Raw genomic sequence first — 22,591 nt, forward strand, 5'->3', positions numbered from 1 at the left:
AAGAATGATTTATCTCGCCAGTTTTATTTCATCCAGTACGACTGTGTCAAGTAGCCGTGTGCCTGAAACCTTATTTATATAGAGTAGAAGAAAGATTTATTTCGCCAGTTTTATTTCATCTAGTACGACTGTGTCAAGTAGCCGTGTGCCTGAAATCTTATTTATATGGAGTAGAAGAAAGATTTATCTCGCCACTTTTATTTCGTCCAATACCACTGTATCAAGTAGCCGTGTGCCTGAAATCTTATTTATATAGAGTAGAAGAAAGATTTATCTCGCCACTTTTATTTCGTCCAATACCACTGTGTCAAGTAGCCGTGTGCCTGAAACCTTATTTATATAGAGTAGAAGAAAGATTTATCTCGCCACTTTTATTTCGTCCAATACCACTGTGTCAAGTAGCCGTGTGCCTGAAACCTTATTTATATAGAGTAGAAGAAAGATTTATCTCACCAGTTTTATTTCATCCAGTACCGCTGTGTCAAGTAGCCGTGTGCCTGAAACCTTATTTATATAGAGTAGAAGAAAGATTTATCTCGCCACTTTTATTTCGTCCAGTACGACTGTGTCAAGTAGCCGTGTGTCTGAAACCTTATTTATATAGAGTAGAAGAAAGATTTATCTCGCCACTTTTATTTCGTCCAGTACGACTGTGTCAAGTAGCCGTGTGTCTGAAACCTTATTTATATAGAGTAGAAGAAAGATTTATCTCGCCACTTGTATTTAGTCCAATACCACTGTGTCAAGTAGCCGTGTGCCTGAAACAGATATGGGTAACCTGTGTTTCTTTGAAGGAAACAAGGACACTTTTATGCAGAAACTAGAGGTATGGTATATACGTCCGGTTATATCGACAATGAGACATGAAATGCTCCACTCTCTTCAGTTAATATCCTGGAGAGTGGCTGTAGTATTCATAATTATGGGGAAGTTTGGTTTATATATTGCATAACTATATATAGTAATTTTTTCTTATATTTTGTTCTTAATTTTTTATTAAATACAAACGTTATAATCATCGCCAATGGAAATTTATTTGGCATAGTACAACATATCAGGCCATAAGGAACCGGTGGGGTGTGTGTGTGTGGGGAGGGGGGGAGGGGGGGGGGGGGCGAGTTAAGGACGAACATGTACGGCTTTTTTGACATATTCTATATAAATAAATAAATATAAAAATGTGGCTTGTGCCACAAAAACTGTGGTTCCATCGTCGGCGATCGAGCCCACCCCTCTCCCGATACCGTTCCTTCGAACCTATATATCTGGTTTACAGTAGCACCTGTATCAGTTTGCATAGTACCAAAGAAGAGAGTTCCGTGTGCACCGTCAACTATTTACAGAGTAAAAGCAGATGTGTGTGTTATTGGTAGTAGTATGTGATATTGATTAGTTGTGCAAATACTTTTATCCACTGACAATGAATAAATACACTTTTATTTGTTACACAGTTGTTATGCAGTATATATCAGGGGTTGAAACTAATGCGTGGTACCCCCCAAAATGGAACTGCAATTTTCAGCAAAAATGACGGTTGCTATTAAAAACATTAATTAAATCTCTTAAATAGTATGTGACCCCCTATTTTCATGCAGGTAGATTAGATTTGTTAGTGCTGTACTTTCTGGGTGTGTTGATGCGCTCCTTATATTAGTTGTATTAGTAAACGGTAACATTATCGGCACTAGGAATTGGTTTGGTCTATTGGAACCTTCAATTAATATACAACTGAAACAGAGTTGTCTCGTTTTGTATGTAACAGTATTTTAAAACCGAAAGTTACATTTTCCAGCGAATCACGTAGTATTGGAGAAAGTATTTTACTTAAATGTTAGAAATATTGATGCTGGAAGAATTCGAAAGTACGAACACTTTTATTTAAAATTAATCACGCCTTCAGTTGTCAAGTCTGTCACTTGTCCGTTCTGCTAGCGATCAAATCGCTTGATTTTATACACAACTAGTTCAGGTCACAGAACACAGTGTACGTGATACAGGACACGTCGATATATTCTTTTTCATAGATACTATACAAAGGGACTTGGGCTATGCATGTCATAACTGCTGTATTTCACCGGCGGAAGGATTGTGGGCGTGGTACGTAGGAGAGTAATTGTAATAGAAAAATAATGGGGGAAACGTTAGTCCGACACGATGAAAAACGGTCAAAACTCCGGCGTCGCATAGGAACATGTAAACAAATCGACCGTAGATATGTAGAGGAGACCGAACACTCGCTGACACTCGAGGTCGCTCCTATCACTGCGGGCTATTTGAGAACCACCATACCGTACTATACTATATACATTCACGTGCATTGTGTACGCCACACTTTCATTAACGATGATTATTGTTTTTTCTAATTCGTGGTTGGTTTTGCTTTTTTGTTGTTTTTTTTATGTTGGGTTGTCTTTATTTTTCGGGTAAAGTCGATTGTACATCACAAAGTTTGATTGTAGCTACAAATCGTTTCGTGAAACCTGGGACCTGTGACGCTAATAAACTAAACTATATTTTCAGCTCCAAGATGACAACTCGGAAAAGACCTCGATTGTCTCAGTCTGGATTCGTGGACAGCTGGCAAAGAGAAAAATCCATCTCTCAGTGTCTGATATATTCTCTTCAAAATAAAGTTCATACTGACGTGACGTTCAAGGTGGGGAGAGAACAGAAGACCATCCAGGCTCACAGACAGATTCTCGGTATCCGCAGCGGCGTGTTCGAGGCCATGTTCTACGGACGATTGGCAGAGCAGGATGAGATCGTCATTCCGGAAATAGAACCCGGGATATTTGAACAGTTTCTATGGTATGTAAATTTTATGTTCATAAAATACGTATCATACATCTAAGTAGTATGCTGTGTCTTGAAGTTTTATTGACTTGCGTCAGGGCTGGGATAGCTGGAGAAGGGATCTCTGTGTGGGATAAGGTATTTAAACATTATATTAATTACAGTTTTTATCCAGTTAGTGAGCAGGTTAGCAGGAAGAACACACAACTATGATGTGCTTTGTGTATCAGACCTTGGTCATGTTTCTCGAATTTACTGCTATTACAGCTATAGCACAAGGCTTCTAGATTATGGTAGCCTCACTCCTATGGCTAGTGATATTGTGAGAATCCGGGATTACGATATTGCCAGTAAATTATTTTCTATAAATTATTAAGCTATAATTCAAGTTCGTTTTGTTTTAGCGCCAACGTGCATCGTAGTCTATATTTGTTTACATTGAACAGCGCAATTCTATGCGCCGGGTCAATAAAACAAGGCCTTGTTTATCGTATAACATTTATACACTTAATCATTAGTGTTTATATTATCAGTAGTCACAGATAACTTACCTTATCAAGTGTTATTAAGTTGTTAAATTGGCATTTTTATACAGCCGCAAATGTAAAAAGATCGAAGCCATGCTTTTGTACGAGACTCGTTCTGGATTTTTTGAGAGTTACTTCCGGGTTTTTGTCAATGCTATTTTTGACGTCTGTCACACTGTGTGAGTTAGGTAAATATTAGTAATTTCAGATATTACTAATGTAACTTATATCTAATTCGGAATGGATATGGAACTTATATTTATTTGTGTATATATGCTTAATTGTATTTATTTCGTTCCCATTATAGCATAGTAATTAAGGTATAAAGGCCTGTAGGGCCTAATGACGTTAGCCAGTAGTAAATGACGTCATTGGTTTTCTAACCCGCACTGCGGGATTTACAAATTCTGCAATGCAGGATTGTACCCCGCACTGCTGGATTTTACCCCGTTTTGCGGAATGCATAATTCTGCAGTGTTGGATATTAACCAGTATTGCTGGATTTTGGCGGGGGTATAAATACGAATCCCGCAATGATTTGTCAGTTTCGGTCAGTCGTTCGCCCCGATAGGTGGGTTGGGTTTATTAACATAACACTAAATTATACGGGTTTTACATGTGTATGTTATTGGGATAACTTGTAGAGACCAAACTCACAACCTTAATGATTAGATAATTAATAAAGATTAAAGGGTATTATTTTCGGTATTTATTATTCATAGAATTTAGGGAGATAGACAGCACCCATTACACAAAAGAGGTGTATGCCCCGGGTGTTGTGGTTTTTATGTGGTAAAGTTTAAGGCATATTATATAGAGAGGGATTGAGTTAGAGAGATGCCTATGTAGTGGAAGTAGGTCTGTGTACCCAGACAAAGTATTTAAAGTATATATTCTTGCTGATATTGATGTTCTTGGTCCAAAATTAAGTTTGTGTATATCATAACGTTGGAGACTTAGTATATTAGGAATAATTATTATTGAGCAACTTACCTGTTTCAGGTGAATAAGACTCAGTCTTTTAAAGTAATTTAAGAATTGTGGTATATTTCAAAGCCTGAAAGTAACTTAGCCATGTTTATTCAATTATTTATGTGAATTTTATTACTAAATGAATCAGTGAACATACAGTTCAACTGCGAATGTAATTTGAGGTTATTGTTAAATAAATATTGTTGAATTTTAATCTTGTTGGTGATCTTTTGCCTTCATAGTTAGTGGTTATGGCCATTTACAAGGACACCCTCTAATCCAGGGTCGTCACATTTTCTGGTGTCAGAAGTGGGATGTGTTAAATTAAATTGTTTAATTGTCACATCCAGCGATTCGAACCTCAGGTTTTAAAATAATTGTAATTGTAAATGGTCATTCTTCCTGAGTATTTGCATTATTTTCTTGAAGGCAAAGGAACATTGTAGTAACGAGACTTAAATACATTGGGGAAAATAAGTCAGTATTAAAGTAGCAATGTCTCTTAAAGATAATAATATAATGACAAGGTCAAAGTCCCAAAAAGTGTGCCCCATGAATTCGGGTTCATTGTGTATTGAATCAGAGCAATGTAATCGAGATGTGTCGCAGTCTGGCAATACAAGAGATGATGGAGTATCAGACATTAATGAGAATACATTCAGTGTGATAGATACTTCTCCAAGGATGTCACAAGGTATTCGAGATGACACACAGAATGGATGTAGCTCGAACTGGCAGTCACATCAACATAGAGATATGGATCTACTGATGAATCAGATGAGAACAATGCAAGAAACTGTTTCGCAGCTTGCAAGCGCAGTTGGTGAACAAAGAACACACCCAGGGCACAGGCGACACGGATCATTTCTCGTCAATGAACATGAATCAGACATCGAATCAGAATCTGAAACAAATACACCTAGAATTACCCCCGAAGCAAGAGGTTCTTACTCCAAATTACCACCGTTTTCAGGTCGTGAAGCTTGGAATGTTTGGTTCAATCGATTTCAAGAGATTGCAACACGACAGAATTGGTCGAATAATAGAAGACTTGACGAAATGCTACCACGGTTACAAGGTCAAGCTGGCGATTTTGTTTTTGGACAATTACCCCAGGACAAGAGGAGAAACTATAAAGATTTATGCCGCGAACTAAACAACCGCTTCAGAGCTATTGAGACCTCAAAGAGTTTTAAGACACAGTTCAGTCGACGCCGGCAGAAATCTGGAGAAAAGGTAGAAGAATATGCAGCAGAACTGAAACGGCTCTACGACAAAGCCTATCCAAGGCGAGACTCTGAGACAAGGGCAGAAGATCTTGTCAGAAAATTCTTGATGGAGTTGATGACGAGAAAGCACGGTTTCATGTTGAGTACGTGAAGGAACCCACCGATATTGACGAAGCAGTCTTCGAGATGGTAAATTTTCAAGAAATGAAACCAGGGTCTAAAGAGCACAAAAATAGAGAATACAGATATAACCAGGTTATGCGGATGCATGACAAGTCAGACTTAAGTGAGGAAGAGGCAAATTCAGATGATTTAGAAAATCGAATTGCTCGAACCGGAATTTCAAATAAAAATAGATTAATTACAAAGCCAGCAGAGTTAGATATGAGCAAAACAACCCAGAAAGAACATGAATACAAAAGCGAGAATGAAGAAATGCAACAAATGAAGAGGGATATCCAAGCTTTGCAATATGAATTAAATAGATGCACAAAAGAACATGGAAGTCAGGGATATAAGAAACATTTTAACCAGAAGTCTCAATTCCACGATGAAGGATGGAGGAGACGACAAACAAGACAAAATGGATGTTATCATTGTGGTGAAATATCACATTTCATTAGAAATTGTCCGCACAGAGATCGAACAAACAGCGAACACATCAAGAACATTAAAGTAGCAGGCGAGGCAGGTGACGAAACAAATGCTTTAAACTACAGTGGACCAACTCAAGGGGTCGAAAGTTGGTTCTCGAGAAAATAGACCCAAAAGATAATGTAACAATTCGGCGAGAAACACCTACACCATGGGATATTCAAGTTGAGGGCAGTGTCCAAGACATAAAAGTCAAGTTTATCATTGATACAGGGGCAGACAAAACATTAATATCAAAGAGAATATTTGACAGAATAGATCCTGCAATGAGGCCGCACTTAGGGAAGACAATTAAACTTACACATGCTGGTGGGGAGTCACTGCGCAATTACGGAAAGTGTACTTTGAAGATACAGCTAGGTCCACTCATCCTGCATAGGTGTGTTGTGATCGCAGACATTGCTGATGATGCTTTGATTGGTATGGATATACTAAAAGGCATAGGTGGAAAACCAGCAGATATAATCCTGAGTCAAAATAAAATTGTACTGAGTGGCGAAGAAATTTCATGTGTCCGATCAGAGAACACTGGTGTGAGAAAAGTACGAGCAGCAGATCACTTCATCATTGAACCAATGACAGAAAGAATTATTGATGCATTGGTGGATCGAACTGAAATTGATGATAGCAAAAAGACATGTGAAGTTATAATTGAGCCAACTCAAAATTTTAATGAAAATCACAACGTTGTATTAGCAACTAGCCTTGCCGATTTAAATCGTGATTCCACCGTCAAAATCAGAGTGATGAATCCTTTCTATACCTATGTTTCAATCAAACAAGACACAATCATTGGAACAGCGGAAGAAATTTCATCCGATGCAGTTAGCGAAACAGTTCTGGAAATGGAAAACATGAATGAGGTCGGCAATACTAAACGAGTTCGCAGGATAACATACAGAAATATCTCTGAAAATACAACAATCTCAAGTAGAAATAAACTTTTGATAGGCAAAGAGTCAAGTGAAAAGATCAACACTTCGGAAACTGAAAATAAACAGAAAAGAGATTTAGAAAAAGGAATCCCAGAGCACTTGATGAAATTGTACTTTGATTCCATTGAAGGAAAAGAAATAGATGTTCGTGCAGAACTTGCAAAACTGCTAATAGAATATACAGACGCATTTTCCAAAGACGATAATGACCTCGGTAGAACAAACTTAGCGGAACACACTATTCGTACAGGTGAATCGAGACCAGTGAAGCAACCACCTCGCCGAGTACCCCTGGCATATGCACATGAAGAAAAGAAAGCCATCGATAAGCTTAAGTTACAAGGTGTTATACGCGAGAGTAGTTCCCCTTGGAGTTCACCATTGGTCCTGGTGCGGAAAAAGTCTGGAGAAGTCCGTACTTGCATTGATTATAGAAGACTGAATACACTGACTGAAGCAGATGCTTTTCCTTTGCCGAAGATTGCAGAATGTTTAGATACGGTGGCAGGTTGTAAAGTATTTAGTACATTAGATTTAACTGCAGGCTACTATCAAATACCACTCAGAGAAGAAGATATTCCAAAGACAGCTTTTATCAGCAAACACGGGTTGTTTGAATTTGTCACAATGCCAATGGGTCTAAAAACAGCAGGTGCAACATTCCAGAGAGTCATGGAGTTGGCGCTGAAGGGATTGCAGTGGTCATGCTGTATGTTGTATGTGGATGATTGTGTAATACCAGCTGCTGATGAATGGGAAAATCTAAGAAGGTTGAAGTTAGTACTGAGCCGACTTCGAGCAGCCAACTTGAAATTAAAACCTGAAAAATGCATGTTGCTGAAATCAGAAGTCACATTTCTGGGGCACAAAGTCTCTGCAGATGGGGTGAAGCCAGACCCAAATAACGTTGCCAAGATTCTTCAATGGAAAGAACCTAGTAACGCGAAGGAAGTGAAACAATACCTCGGTATCTGTTCTTATTACCGTCGTTTTATCAAAGATTTTTCCAAAATCGCCAAACCACTGTTCGATCTCACTAAAGATGATAGCAGTTTAATTTGGACAGAGAAGTGTCAAATAGCTTTTAATACATTGAAAGGAGCACTTACAAGTCCTGACATAATGTCGAGCCCTGCTGGTGACGGTAAATTCATATTGGATACCGATGCATCAGATGTTGCAATAGGCGCAGTGCTATCCCAAGTTCAAAATAATCAAGAAAAAGTAATAGCTTATGCTAGCCGAACACTGTGCAAATCAGAAAGAAATTATTGTGTCACAGATAGAGAATTGTTGGCAGTTAGGTATTTTGTAGAATACTTTCACCACTATTTGTTAGGGAAAGAGTTTGTAATTCGATCTGATCATCAAGCTCTTAAATGGTTGATGAACTTCAAAGAACCAAAGGGACGGATAGCCCGTTGGATAGAAATACTATCTGCCTACGACTATAAAATAGAATTTCGCAGTGGAGCTCACCATGGCAATGCAGATAGTATGTCGAGATGTCCGAATCACGATGATTGTGATTGTGCTGAGGCAGGGTTAACAGAACAATTGAAATGTGGTCCCTGTAAAAAGTGTCAAAAGAGGGCTGATGACATGCAGAGTACTTTGTCATCTTCACTAAAAATACGACAGAGTGTTTACTTCGATCGTGGAGCCGGGGTAATGAAAAACCCGAAATGGTATCTGCGAAAGTTGATATCTCCATTGGTAATCATGATTTTATGCATGATTAGCGTTTTTGTTCCAGGTCATACCAGTAGTGTAACCCCTGTCACAGAAACCGTGGGAGAATGGTATGTGGGCTCGAGAAAAGGACTCGAGTATGTGTACAAGAAGCTTATGAAGAAACGGGATATGTTCAAGCTAAGCAGAGGGTTAGCAGTGAAAGCAACTGGTTGGCTGATGAACTATTTACGCTACCCAACACACAGAGTTGAAGAGTTCTGTAGAAGAGTTTCTACAAGGGAGGAAAGAGAACTGAGGAATAACTGGTTTCCGTGGATGCAGATTATGGGTTCAAGTGAGTTGCGACGTAAGCAACTGAGCGATGCGGATTTGAAACCCATTATTGAGTGGATGGAGCAAGGGAGACGACCTACTGGTCACGAGGCTTGTACAGCCAGCCCTGCTAGCAGACACTATTTGGTGTATTGGGACAGCTTGGTAATGAAACAGGGAATGCTGTTCCGGAAATATAGTGACAAAGACTGTACAGAGAGGTTACAGTATATTGTGCCAAGAGATATGAGAAAGGAGATCTTGTATCAGATGCACAATGGGATAATGTCTGGTCATTTGGGCAGGAAAAAGACCAAAGGGAAACTTCTCGCTCGTTATTATTGGTTTAAAGTGCGAGAAGATGTGAACAACTGGATTTTGCAGTGTGAGACTTGTGGGGCCAATAAGCCACCTAATAGGACACCGAGAGCCCCATTAGGAAATATGCAAGTGGGAGCCCCGCTAGATCGGATTGCTACGGATTTCCTGGGACCATTACCTAGGACTCCAAGAGGAAACAGATACATTTTAGTTGTAACTGATAGCTTCACCAAGTGGGTTGAAGTTTTCGCAGTACCAGACCAAAGTGCAGAAACCGCGGCTAGGATGATACTCAACGAAGTTATTTCTAGATACGGGTACCCTCTGGATTTACATAGCGACCAGGGGGGAAATTATGAAAGTGCTATATTCAAAGAACTTTGTAAACTGCTAGAAGTTAGGAAGACGAGAACATCGCCACGTAATCCCCGCTGTAATGGACAGACAGAAAATTTCAACAAAACTCTGGTCCGGATGATACGAGCATATCTGCAGGGTGAACAAACGGATTGGGATCTGCACTTAGGTTGTTTAGCAGCTGCATATAGATCAACCCCACACGAGAGCACAGGCCTAACACCCAATCTCTTGATGTTGGGACGTGAAGTGAGAATCCCAGCGGAAATAGCATTCGGCAGTGGTACCTCACTCATCGGTGAAACTGTGTCATCATATGGCCAATATGTAGAAATGCTGAAAAGAAACATGCAAAAGGCGCATGAGATAGCCAGAGAGCATTTGAAAGCGTCAGCCAAGAGGCAAAAAGAAACATATGATATAAAACAAAGTCTTCATCGGTATAGCCAAGGAGACCTAGTATGGTATCTTCATGAGCACAGAAGAGAGGGAGTATGCCCAAAACTCCAAATGCCTTACAGCGGTCCAGCAGTTGTGGTTAAAAGACTGAATGCACTCGATTACATAGTTCAGTTCGATGCTGAAGGTAGGCAGAAAGTAATACACCACAATAAGCTGAAGCCATTCACCAGTGAATACAGGCCCAGGTGGATAAGTAAGGTGCTTAAAAGTCTAAAATAGTGATGTGCCGAATACATGTTGGAATGCATGTTGGTAACATAAGTCGCATACACAATTAGTTAGAGGTACGCACGTATTTAATTTTTTTTTTTTTTTTCCTTTTACTTCTTAAATTACAGGAAATTATTTAGTCATGCAGGCTCAAGTCAAGTTGCCACCAAAGAGAGGAAGGGCGTATCGATGTTTAAAGGGAGATGACTTCGTGGGAGAGAGGGGAAAAGTAATTTCCCACATCTACAAGATGCATCTACCTCTTGACCAATCACCATATTTTTGTACTTTATGCACCTTTAGATGCATGAAGTTGGAGCAGCTGGCAACGCATGTGTCTGCGTACAAAGACCACATAGACAGGGTGAGAAGAGCGGAGGAAAGTGGAGAAGAGGTGGATGAGGCAATCCACTTGAAGGAATCTACTTGTCCGTATATAGTAGCAGATGGCCTCGACATGGAGCGGTTGTCAGCTGATGAGTCCAATAGTCTGTGGCAACAAAGGGCAGGTCAACGATTTAAAAACAACACTGTTTCTAAAGCTGTCCAACCATTGCCAGCACCTCAGCCAGTGACGGCCATATGTGTCCCAACAGCAGCACCAGTCACCACCACAACATCGGAACCTTCAGCAACTGAAGTGACAGTGGTCGAAGCTATGCCAGACAACTTGTCATTATGGAGTTTTTTAAACTCCCCAGCGGAGATCCAGGAGCCACCTTCAGCGATTATTCCACCAGCTGTCGAGGAAACTCAGAAAAGACATTCCAGGTCCCAGTCGAGGTCACGGTCGAGATCTCCCGAGTCTTCTGCTTCATCAGATAGCTGTAGAGATCAAATGGTAAAATTGACACAGGCGGTCGTGGAAATAGTCAGGGATAACAGGGAGCAAATGATAATATTTGCTAAAGCCATCGACGACCTAACAGCTGCAATTAGGCAACAGAACGAGCTGGTGAAAGAGGAGGAGCGAGAAGAAGAGAGAGAGAGAGAGAGAGAGAAGAGAGAGAGAGAGAGAGAGAAGAGAGATGGAGAGGCAGAGAAGAGAGACGGAGAGAGAAAGGAGAGTTACAGAGAAGGAGAGAGAGAACAGAGAGACCGGAGTGAGAGAACTGAATGGAAGAAGAGACTGGGGAAAGGAGAACAGAGAGAGGGACATCGACGACAGACGACATTGGAGGCACGAGCGGCCACAGCGGACGTAACATCAGTATCATTACCAATTGTATAGTTAGTTATGTAGCAGATATGGTTTAAAACAAGAATATTCTTTCATCACAAAATGTTGATATATTTTCATGTCTCCAATTAATTATTATTATTATAAGTATTATAAGACAAAGAAATAACTGACTATCATAAAAGAAATGTTTTTAATGTGCAGTTATGTATGTAAGTTAAAGATAAGATATCAGAGAGGCATGGAAGGGCGGAAGAATTGAGTAGAAAAGGATGGGAAGGATGCCAGGAGGTCAGGATGCCCGAACGACCAACGAGGTGACGAGCATGACCAGAGATGGCAATCGGCAGTTAATTTTTTTTTTTTACTGTTCACAATTAATTTCAACCATCTGTTTTCCGTCAATTTTTTTGGTCAATTTTTGTCAAGATTGTGGTTGATCTGTAATATAAAGAGAGATACATAATGTATATTATGCATATAATAATATCAGTGAATTAGGGCATATGGAATGTATTATCCACAAATATAGACTGAATTTTGATGCAAGGTGTGATATTCTAAATGAAGTGCACAGTTGGCTCTTTTAATGATAGATGAATTATTTCAAGTTATGTGCGTTTGCGAGGACGCTTAAACGTTTAAGCAGAGGGTAATGTGAGAATCCGGGATTACGATATTGCCAGTAAATTATTTTCTATAAATTATTAAGCTATAATTCAAGTTCGTTTTGTTTTAGCGCCAACGTGCATCGTAGTCTATATTTGTTTACATTGAACAGCGCAATTCTATGCGCCGGGTCAATAAAACAAGGCCTTGTTTATCGTATAACATTTATACACTTAATCATTAGTGTTTATATTATCAGTAGTCACAGATAACTTACCTTATCAAGTGTTATTAAGTTGTTAAATTGGCATTTTTATACAGCCGCAAATGTAAAAAGATCGAAGCCATGCTTTTGTACGAGCCTCGTTCTGGATTTTTTGAGAGTTACTTCCGGGTTTTTGTCAATGCTATTTTTGACGTCTGTCACACTGTGTGAGTTAGGTAAATATTAGTAATTTCAGATATTACTAATGTAACTTATATCTAATTCGGAATGGATATGGAACTTATATTTATTTGTGTATATATGCTTAATTGTATTTATTTCGTTCCCATTATAGCATAGTAATTAAGGTATAAAGGCCTGTAGGGCCTAATGACGTTAGCCAGTAGTAAATGACGTCATTGGTTTTCTAACCCGCACTGCGGGATTTACAAATTCTGCAATGCAGGATTGTACCCCGCACTGCTGGATTTTACCCCGTTTTGCGGAATGCATAATTCTGCAGTGTTGGATATTAACCAGTATTGCTGGATTTTGGCGGGGGTATAAATACGAATCCCGCAATGATTTGTCAGTTTCGGTCAGTCGTTCGCCCCGATAGGTGGGTTGGGTTTATTAACATAACACTAAATTATACGGGTTTTACATATGTGTATGTTATTGGGATAACTTGTAGAGACCAAACTCACAACCTTAATGATTAGATAATTAATAAAGATTAAAGGGTATTATTTTCGGTATTTATTATTCATAGAATTTAGGGAGATAGACAGCACCCATTACACAAAAGAGGTGTATGCCCCGGGTGTTGTGGTTTTTATGTGGCAAAGTTTAAGGCATATTATATAGAGAGGGATTGAGTTAGAGAGATGCCTATGTAGTGGAAGTAGGTCTGTGTACCCAGACAAAGTATTTAAAGTGTATATTCTTGCTGATATTGATGTTCTTGGTCCAAAATTAAGTTTGTGTATATCATAACGTTGGAGACTTAGTATATTAGGAATAATTATTATTGAGCAACTTACCTGTTTCAGGTGAATAAGACTCAGTCTTTTAAAGTAATTTAAGAATTGTGGTATATTTCAAAGCCTGAAAGTAACTTAGCCATGTTTATTCAATTATTTATGTGAATTTTATTACTAAAATGAATCAGTGAACATACAGTTCAACTGCGAATGTAATTTGAGGTTATTGTTAAATAAATATTGTTGAATTTTAATCTTGTTGGTGATCTTTTGCCTTCATAGTTAGTGGTTATGGCCATTTACAAGGACACCCTCTAATCCAGTTGATATTTTTAACATTCTAGGTCGTCATGTCAAAATTACCAAATGGTTGACATCCAACAGCTGATGATTAATAAATCACTGTGCTCTAGTGTTGTCGTTAAACAAAACAAGCTTTAACTTTCTTCTTTTGTCTTGTTCTTCATTTATCTTTTAAACAAAATCTCTCCATGTTAGTTACGGCCATATTATAAAATTGTTTATTAATGCGTAATACAACTCAAAACCATTAAAAAAAAAACTCGTTTGTGTTCGCTATGAAGAGTGATCGTCAAAAATATACGCTCAATAATAAATAAATAAATAATGTATAGAAGAAAACAAAACAGGTTCAACAGTTTTTATTGGATAGGGTCGTGTTTCCGAAAACACCTTTTTAGGTGAAAGTGACTAAAATATAACATAATATTATGTTCTTGATAATCTTTCGTGAATCCCCCCCCCCCCCCACCCCCCACACACACCCGAGCGTTACGTACTCATTGACAACCTTTTACGTGTAACGTTTATGTCAACAGCTGGCCACTGTCAACATTACAAGGTAAACACACCCACCCATCCTGGTAAGGTGTTATATCATGGACATATGTTTTGGAGTTGAGGGATGACCTCCCCCCCCCCCCCCCCACCCCCACCCCCACACACACACCAATCGAGATAGTTAAACATGTTCAGTATCACGCGAGAAGCTCAGAGCCGAGGTAAATCGCGTAATCAAATGTCTGTCTGTCGTGAAGTCCCAGTTGAATTGACGTACCGCTAATTGAATCGAAACTCAGATGGCCATTGTGTTTGTAAGGTCGCCATAGATACAGTAGATAAGTGAGCGTAGCGAAACAATAGTGGAATGATGGATCTTATATTTACCAAACGGAACTGGATCATCTATTCTAAATACTTAAATTATAAATATATTTTAGGGACTGCAGCTTTAATGAGAGATAAAGACGCTTTTTATTACTATTTCACAGGTATCTCTACACAGATGACATCACAATGGATGGTGCCAATGTAATGGGTTTGTTGTACGTATCAAGTAAGTATGACGTCAAAACCCTGGAACAGAAGTGCCTGACGTATTTGCCGTCATTGATGACGCCAGACAACGCCTGTGTGATACTGGAACAGGCCCACTTGTTTGATGAGCAGGAATTGAAAGAAAAAGCTCTGACTTGTATTTTGGCAAATGGAGATGCCGCTCTACAATCAACTGGAGTTACCGACCTTTCTCACGAATGCTTGGCTAAGATTATACAAGCGGAAGAACTGGAGGTCGATGAACAATCTGTCTTTGAAGCTGTTGTGGCGTGGAGTGAGACTGCGTGCAGGAAACAGAACAAAGATGTAACTCACGAAAACAGACGACAAATGCTTGGGGAAGCCATAAAGCAAGTGAGATTTCCTCTACTTGACCACAGATACTTAGTGAAACATATAATACCAACTAATCTTCTGACTGATGCAGAAAAACTCAAGATCTTCGCAAACTGTCTGTGTCCAAATGAAAATATTTCACCGTTTAACGCCAACAAGCGCACAGGTACTATTCGTCGAAAGAACATTACAATACAGCGCCTCACCAAAAATAATAAACATGATATGACATCTTCCAATGACCATTCAATTGTGTTTTCTGTAAACCAACACGCATCACTGCAAGGCTTCTGGTTGTATGGTCCCAGTAACAGCTCTACTGCACATTATCACATCCGAGCTTTCATAACTGACCCGGAAGTAGATGACGTAATCGAAGGTTCATCAATGAAAACGTCAGTCGAAACTTCTAAGACAATATATGATGTGACGTTTCCTCGACCCCTAAAACTGAGGAAAGACAAGGTTTACAATCTGATTGTTAACCTCGATGGGCCTGACTCACACCGTGGTATGTGGGGTAAATCTACAGTACAGCACGGGTCGTTTGTGTGCTCGTTCTTCAATCGCCAGGAATCCAAACACAGTAACAAACTAACCGGTTGCACAGGTGTAGATGCAGGACAGATACCTGGTTTGATGTTCTTAGTATGACAACCTGTAGTTGGAGATTATGTTCAACATAGACATGTTCTTAGTATGACAACCTGTAGTTGGAGATATGTTCGATATAGACATGCTCTTAGTGTGACAACTTGTAGTTGGAGATTACGTTCGATATAGACATGTTCTTAGTATGACAACCTGTAGTTGGAGATTATGTTCGATATAGACATGTTCTTAGTATGACAACCTGTAGTTGGAGATTATGTTCGATATAGACATGTTCTTAGTATGACAACCTGTAGTTGGAGATTATGTTCGATATAGACATGTTCTTAGTATGACAACCTGTAGTTGGAGATTATGGGTTTCAGCTGTATGGTGCCTTTGATAATACTACTCAAAGCTATGACGTCAAAGCCTTCATAACTGACCCGACAAAAGATGACGTAATCGATGGTTCGTCAATCACAAAGCTAAAATACCAACGTATGACGTGGGGTTTCCTCGTCCCCTAGCATTGAACAAAGATAAGAGATACAATCTGATTGTTAACATCATGGGTCCCGACTCACACTGTGGGGGATTTGGCAGATCCACGGTCGGCTGACACGACCCATTCAAGTGTTCTTCTGGATCTACAGGACCGCGTAACCCCCTTAGGTGCTCGTTTTTCAACTACCAGAAATGTAAACATAGTAACAAAGGAAACCCCTTTACAGACGTGCAACGAGGACAGATATCAGGGCTGATTTGTCAACTACCAGAAATCTAAACATAGTAACAAAGGAAACCCCTACACAGACGTGCAACGAGGACAGATATCAGGGCTGATTTGTTCAACTACCAGAAATCTAAACATAGTAACAAAGGAAACCCCTACACAGACATGAAACGAGGACATATATCAGGGCCTAACGAAATATTGCCTGATATTTAATTTATGTTATATGATACAGTACCTATTCAACTATCCGCATTGCTATCAGATCTACAATTATATTTCAATTAATTGTTTTGCTATCAGTAGCTACTAGTATCATGAACAATACAGTGAATCCACGAATCGAGATGAAATACCGAAGCTCAGTTTAAGATGTCTTCTGTGATGGAGTAGGATTTAGATATATATTTTGAAAAAGCGAAATAAGTAATCTTAAAGTGTTCATTACTCGCATTACAGACTATGTGCATGTAACTAATGTAACATGTTTCAACTAATGTGACATGTTTGAACTAATGAACTTACGTATTATTTTTTTGCTCAGAATATCGGTATTTTTTATCAGGCTGCTTGTAGCAGCTACACGTGAATTTTGCCTCCTAATCATTCCGTACGTATTAAAAGGTATATATCTACTATTGCATATAAAGACACATATATTTTAAGCAAGAAAATTATTCTGTAATTAAATGCAAACAAGTATTCAACTGCTAATCGCCGATGATTAATAAATCAATGTGTTCTAGCTGTATCGTTAAACAAAACACACTTTTAAACTTCAACTACTCATCTGCAAACGTATCGGTATTCTTTAAACACAATGACATCTAATATTATTAAGAGTATCTTTCTCCCAGGAAACCCTATTTGATTTTGTGTGACCTTCTTTTACTGATTTTAAAAACATTTGTCTATATATATATACACACATGCTACAGGGATATGACTCTTGCAAGCTTGACGTATATATGTATATCTCTACTTTCAAGTAGGAGCACTTTGTACTAATTATATATTTATCAATGTGCGAATGTGCGAATGTGTGTGTGTGTGTGTGTGTGTGTGTGTGAGAGAGAGAGAGAGAGAGAGAGAGAGAGAGAGAGAGAGAGAGAGAGAGAGAGAGAGAGAGAGAGAGAGAGAGAGAGAGTACTGTGGAGGTTTTTTCGTTTTCATTGTTATTTTAAAAAATATATTAATAATATATCATCAAGCTTCATATTGTCATGTATCAATAATTATTTACTTAGTTATTTAGTTAATTATATAATTACTTACTTACCGTACTATTGATTTATCATATCCATGATCATCGTCGTCATTACGTATGAGCGAATTTAGGCAGGTTTCAAAACACACCCACAGCCTTATTTATAGCCAATTAATTAATTTTGCTTTGATATCAGCTCATGAGTAGTGGTATATCAAAAGCTGTGGTATGTGCTATCCTGTCAGGGGGGATGGTGCATATCAAAGATCCCTTGCTACTAATAAAAACAACTCAAAATGACCAAATGTTTGACATCCAATAGCCGGTGATTAATTAATCAACGTGCTCTAGTGACGTCGTTAAACAAAACAAACTTTAACTTTTAAGCTCATGAGTCTTTGTCAGGACAACGATATATTAATGTTACATCCCCGCATTTTATCGCTAAAGATTGTGTACCTGTTTGGCGTTAACAACAATAAATAGCTCTGCATGTTTGTATAAGTGTGTTATCAGTTTGAACAAGCCAGTGTAAACACTCTAGATAACATCTAGGTCACGATACACACAAGGTATGTTATCAGAGTTTGAACAAGCAAGTGTAAACACTCTAGATAACATCTAGGTCACGATACACACAAGGTATGTTATCAGAGTTTGAACAAGCCAGTGTAAACACTCTACATAACATCTAGGTCACGATACACACAAGGTATGTTATCAGAGTTTGAACAATCAAGTGTAAACACTCTAGATAACATCTAGGTCACGATACACACAAGGTATGTTATCAGAGTTTGAACAAGCCAGTGTAAACACACTAGATAACATCTAGGTCACGATACACACAAGGTATGTTATCAGAGTTTGAACAAGCCAGTGTAAACACTCTAGATACCATCTAGGTCACGATACACACAAGGTATGTTATCAGAGTTTGAACAAGCAAGTGTAAACACTCTAGATAACATCTAGGTCACGATACACACAAGGTATGTTATCAGAGTTTGAACAAGCCAGTGTAAACACTCTAGATACCATCTAGGTCACGATACACACAAGGTATGTTATCAGAGTTTGAACAAGCCAGTGTAAACACTCTAGATAACATCTAGGTCACGATACACACAAGGTATGTTATCAGAGTTTGAACAAGCAAGTGTAAACACTCTAGATAACATCTAGGTCACGATACACACAAGGTATGTTATCAGAGTTTGAACAAGCAAGTGTAAACACTCTAGATAACATCTAGGTCACGACACACACAAGGTATGTTATCAGAGTTTGAACAAGCCAGTGTAAACACTCTAGATAACATCTAGGTCACGATACACACAAGGTATGTTATCAGAGTTTGAACAAGCCAGTGTAAACACTCTAGATAACATCTAGGTCACGATACACACAAGGTATGTTATCAGAGTTTGAACAAGCCAGTGTAAACACTCTAGATAACATCTAGGTCACGATACACACAAGGTATGTTATCAGAGTTTGAACAAGCAAGTGTAAACACTCTAGATAACATCTAGGTCACGATACACACAAGGTATGTTATCAGAGTTTGAACAAGCAAGTGTAAACACTCTAGATAACATCTAGGTCACGATACACACAAGGTATGTTATCAGAGTTTGAACAAGCCAGTGTAAACACTCTAGATAACATCTAGGTCACGATACACACAAGGTATGTTATCAGAGTTTGAACAAGCAAGTGTAAACACTCTAGATAACATCTAGGTCACGATACACACAAGGTATGTTATCAGAGTTTGAACAAGCAAGTGTAAACACTCTAGATAACATCTAGGTCACGATACACACAAGGTATGTTATCGGAGTTTGAACAAGCAAGTGTAAACACTCTAGATAACATCTAGGTCACGATACACACAAGGTATGTTATCGGAGTTTGAACAAGCCAGTGTAAACACTCTAGATAACATCTAGGTCACGATACACACAAGGTATGTTATCAGAGTTTGAACAAGCAAGTGTAAACACTCTAGATAACATCTAGGTCACGATACACACAAGGTATGTTATCGGAGTTTGAACAAGCCAGTGTAAACACTCTAGATAACATCTAGGTCACGATACACACAAGGTATGTTATCGGAGTTTGAACAAGCCAGTGTAAACACTCTAGATAACATCTAGGTCACGATACACACAAGGTATGTTATCGGAGTTTGAACAAGCCAGTGTAAACACTCTAGATAACATCTAGGTCACGATACACACAAGGTATGTTATCGGAGTTTGAACAAGCCAGTGTAAACACTCTAGATAACATCTAGGTCACGATACACACAAGGTATGTTATCAGAGTTTGAACAAGCAAGTGTAAACACTCTAGATAACATCTAGGTCACGATACACACAAGGTATGTTATCAGAGTTTGAACAAGCCAGTGTAAACACTCTAGATAACATCTAGGTCACGATACACACAAGGTATGTTATCGGAGTTTGAACAAGCCAGTGTAAACACTCTAGATAACATCTAGGTCACGATACACACAAGGTATGTTATCGGAGTTTGAACAAGCCAGTGTAAACACTCTAGATAACATCTAGGTCACGATACACACAAGGTATGTTATCAGAGTTTGAACAAGCCAGTGTAAACACTCTAGATAACATCTAGGTCACGATACACACAAGGTATGTTATCAGAGTTTGAACAAGCCAGTGTAAACACTCTAGATAACATCTAGGTCACGATACACACAAGGTATGTTATCAGAGTTTGAACAAGCAAGTGTAAACACTCTAGATAACATCTAGGTCACGATACACACAAGGTATGTTATCAGAGTTTGAACAAGCAAGTGTAAACACTCTAGATAACATCTAGGTCACGATACACACAAGGTATGTTATCAGAGTTTGAACAAGCCAGTGTAAACACTCTAGATAACATCTAGGTCACGATACACACAAGGTATGTTATCAGAGTTTGAACAAGCAAGTGTAAACACTCTAGATAACATCTAGGTCACGATACACACAAGGTATGTAATCAGAGTTTGAACAAGCCAGTGTAAACACTCTAGATAACATCTAGGTCACGATACACACAAGGTATGTTATCAGAGTTTGAACAAGCCAGTGTAAACACTCTAGATAACATGGGACACGGGAACTCTATTAACGTGCCCCTATCCAATGAAGGTTCAGGCACGCCTACCACGGGTCCGGCCTCTGACTTCGCCAGTTTTATTTATTGTCGGTTTCAATTTGCCCCTGCGCGTGCTGTAACCTCACCGTGGTGCAGGGGTGTAACATTCTCTTTGAGAATGGCCAATACAGCACAATTGAAATTTTGAGTAAAAGTCAGTATCTATCTGTGATATTTGTATTTTTGCACAGTTCTTTACACTGTTTTTATTTAAATCTTGAATTGTTATATTGATGTAGATCATCACTTTATTTGTTTGCATTACCATAGTTTGACACCCAATAGCCGATGTATTTTTCGTGCTGGGGTGTCGTTAGACATTCATTCATTCATTCATTCATTCGTTTCAATTTGACGCAAACAGACTATATACAGTGAACACAGTTATTATTTAACTGCGTAGTTAATGCTCAACGTGGTAATTGGAGGGCTAGTTGAATTTGAGAAGAGCCAGTGAAATGTTTCTTCAACTGGCCCTGCTGGCGACAAGGGTTATTATGTTAATTTCCAACCCTGTAGGAAGGACATTGTGAAGCAACGGGGTCTAGACTATGGCCAGGGAAGTTTCTAGAGGGGTCAGGTCGTGTTTTCCCTGAAAATATATGTTAAAAAGAGCAGGAGGTTTGAATCTCTCACGCCACCCTTCCCGTCACACACCGCCTGTTACGACTTGCTATTCTACTTCACATTTCGGCTCACTGATCGAATTACTAGTCACGCACTTGTACAATGACTGTTATGTAGACAAAGGTTTCTAGAGGAAGGTATTCAGTAACAAAAAAATGGGTTCTGGCTGGGTGAAAATTAAAGGAGGGCGGCCGCGCGGCTCCACACCCTTCAAAAAACCCAAAACAGATAGTGTCACGGGGATTCTATAATTCCCGTAACTGAGTAAAACACGATTATCAAAATATCTCTCCTAACTATATATCTATTAGATCTCTCTGTAACAGGCTGTTAAACCTAGTATGGCTCGTCTCTAGGTATGATCAGAGATACGATCTTATATAAAGTATATATAATATAGCACGTTAGTTCTCTAGAAAACACAACAAAAACACAATACACTTTGGAATCTGTATTAATTTACGCTGACAAATGTACAGCCGTAGTAGTAATTAATAACAACAATAATAACAACCCAGAACTGATCACTTAATTAGTTAATCTCTAGGTGTCTAGTTACACAATATGCGATTCACTTCACCGTTACACCACACCCACACGTGTGATAATTGAGAAACGCTTACAGGAGAAGTTAATTAATAAAGGAATTACAACACCATTCCTAACTGGTTAATTTTTAATTAACCCTTACTACTCGTTCAGTAACGTGTGATAATTTAGAAACGCTTGCAGGGGAACTTAATTAATAAAGGAATTACAGCTCTATTCCTAACGGGTTAATTTTTAATTAACCCTAACTACTCTTCAGTAATCTTGTAACACAGAATTAATACTTATCACAATAAAGACAATAACCTACAGTTTACCCAGGTCGGCTGGGATGACGGGCTAAACTTTATATTGCCAAATACTCATATAATGTTAGAACAATAAGTCTACGATTTACTTCGTCAGATGACCGAAGACACTGTCTAAAGAATATCGGTATAATACAGTATTAAAATATTTAAAGTCACATCAATCACATCAAGGTTATACACAGAGCAGAAATGATATTTACCAAAGTCCAACCGGACTAACGTTCCTTCGGAGCCTTCCTATT

The 22,591-nt window shown here is 38.7% G+C and overlaps 1 protein-coding gene across 1 annotated transcript; it reads left to right on the top strand.

Annotated features, from left to right (window-relative positions):
• Window positions 1-3,472: 3,472 nt before the first annotated feature.
• Window positions 3,473-15,793, top strand: LOC121392115 (BTB/POZ domain-containing protein 6-like). The gene is made up of 4 exons (XM_041523478.1): window positions 3,473-3,508; window positions 10,596-11,422; window positions 14,284-14,306; window positions 14,737-15,793. Exons 2-4 carry the CDS (start codon window positions 10,610-10,612, stop codon window positions 15,791-15,793), a joined length of 1,893 nt encoding a protein of 630 aa, XP_041379412.1. The 5' UTR covers window positions 3,473-3,508; window positions 10,596-10,609.
• The last annotated feature ends 6,798 nt before the right edge of the window (window positions 15,794-22,591 follow it).

Source organism: Gigantopelta aegis, unplaced genomic scaffold, assembly GCF_016097555.1.
Source record: "Gigantopelta aegis isolate Gae_Host unplaced genomic scaffold, Gae_host_genome ctg3390_pilon_pilon:::debris, whole genome shotgun sequence".
Taxonomy (NCBI): domain Eukaryota; kingdom Metazoa; phylum Mollusca; class Gastropoda; order Neomphalida; family Peltospiridae; genus Gigantopelta; species Gigantopelta aegis.

Bases quoted from the DNA above. Each gene is read 5' to 3' on its own strand.
- LOC121392115 (XM_041523478.1), top strand. From the start codon at position 10,610: ATGCAGGCTCAAGTCAAGTTGCCACCAAAGAGAGGAAGGGCGTATCGA. The intron at 11,423-14,283 runs GTGAAAGAGGAG...TTATGTCAACAG, and splicing joins TTAGGCAACAGAACGAGCTG to CTGGCCACTGTCAACATTAC. The intron at 14,307-14,736 runs GTAAACACACCC...ACTATTTCACAG, and splicing joins GCCACTGTCAACATTACAAG to GTATCTCTACACAGATGACA.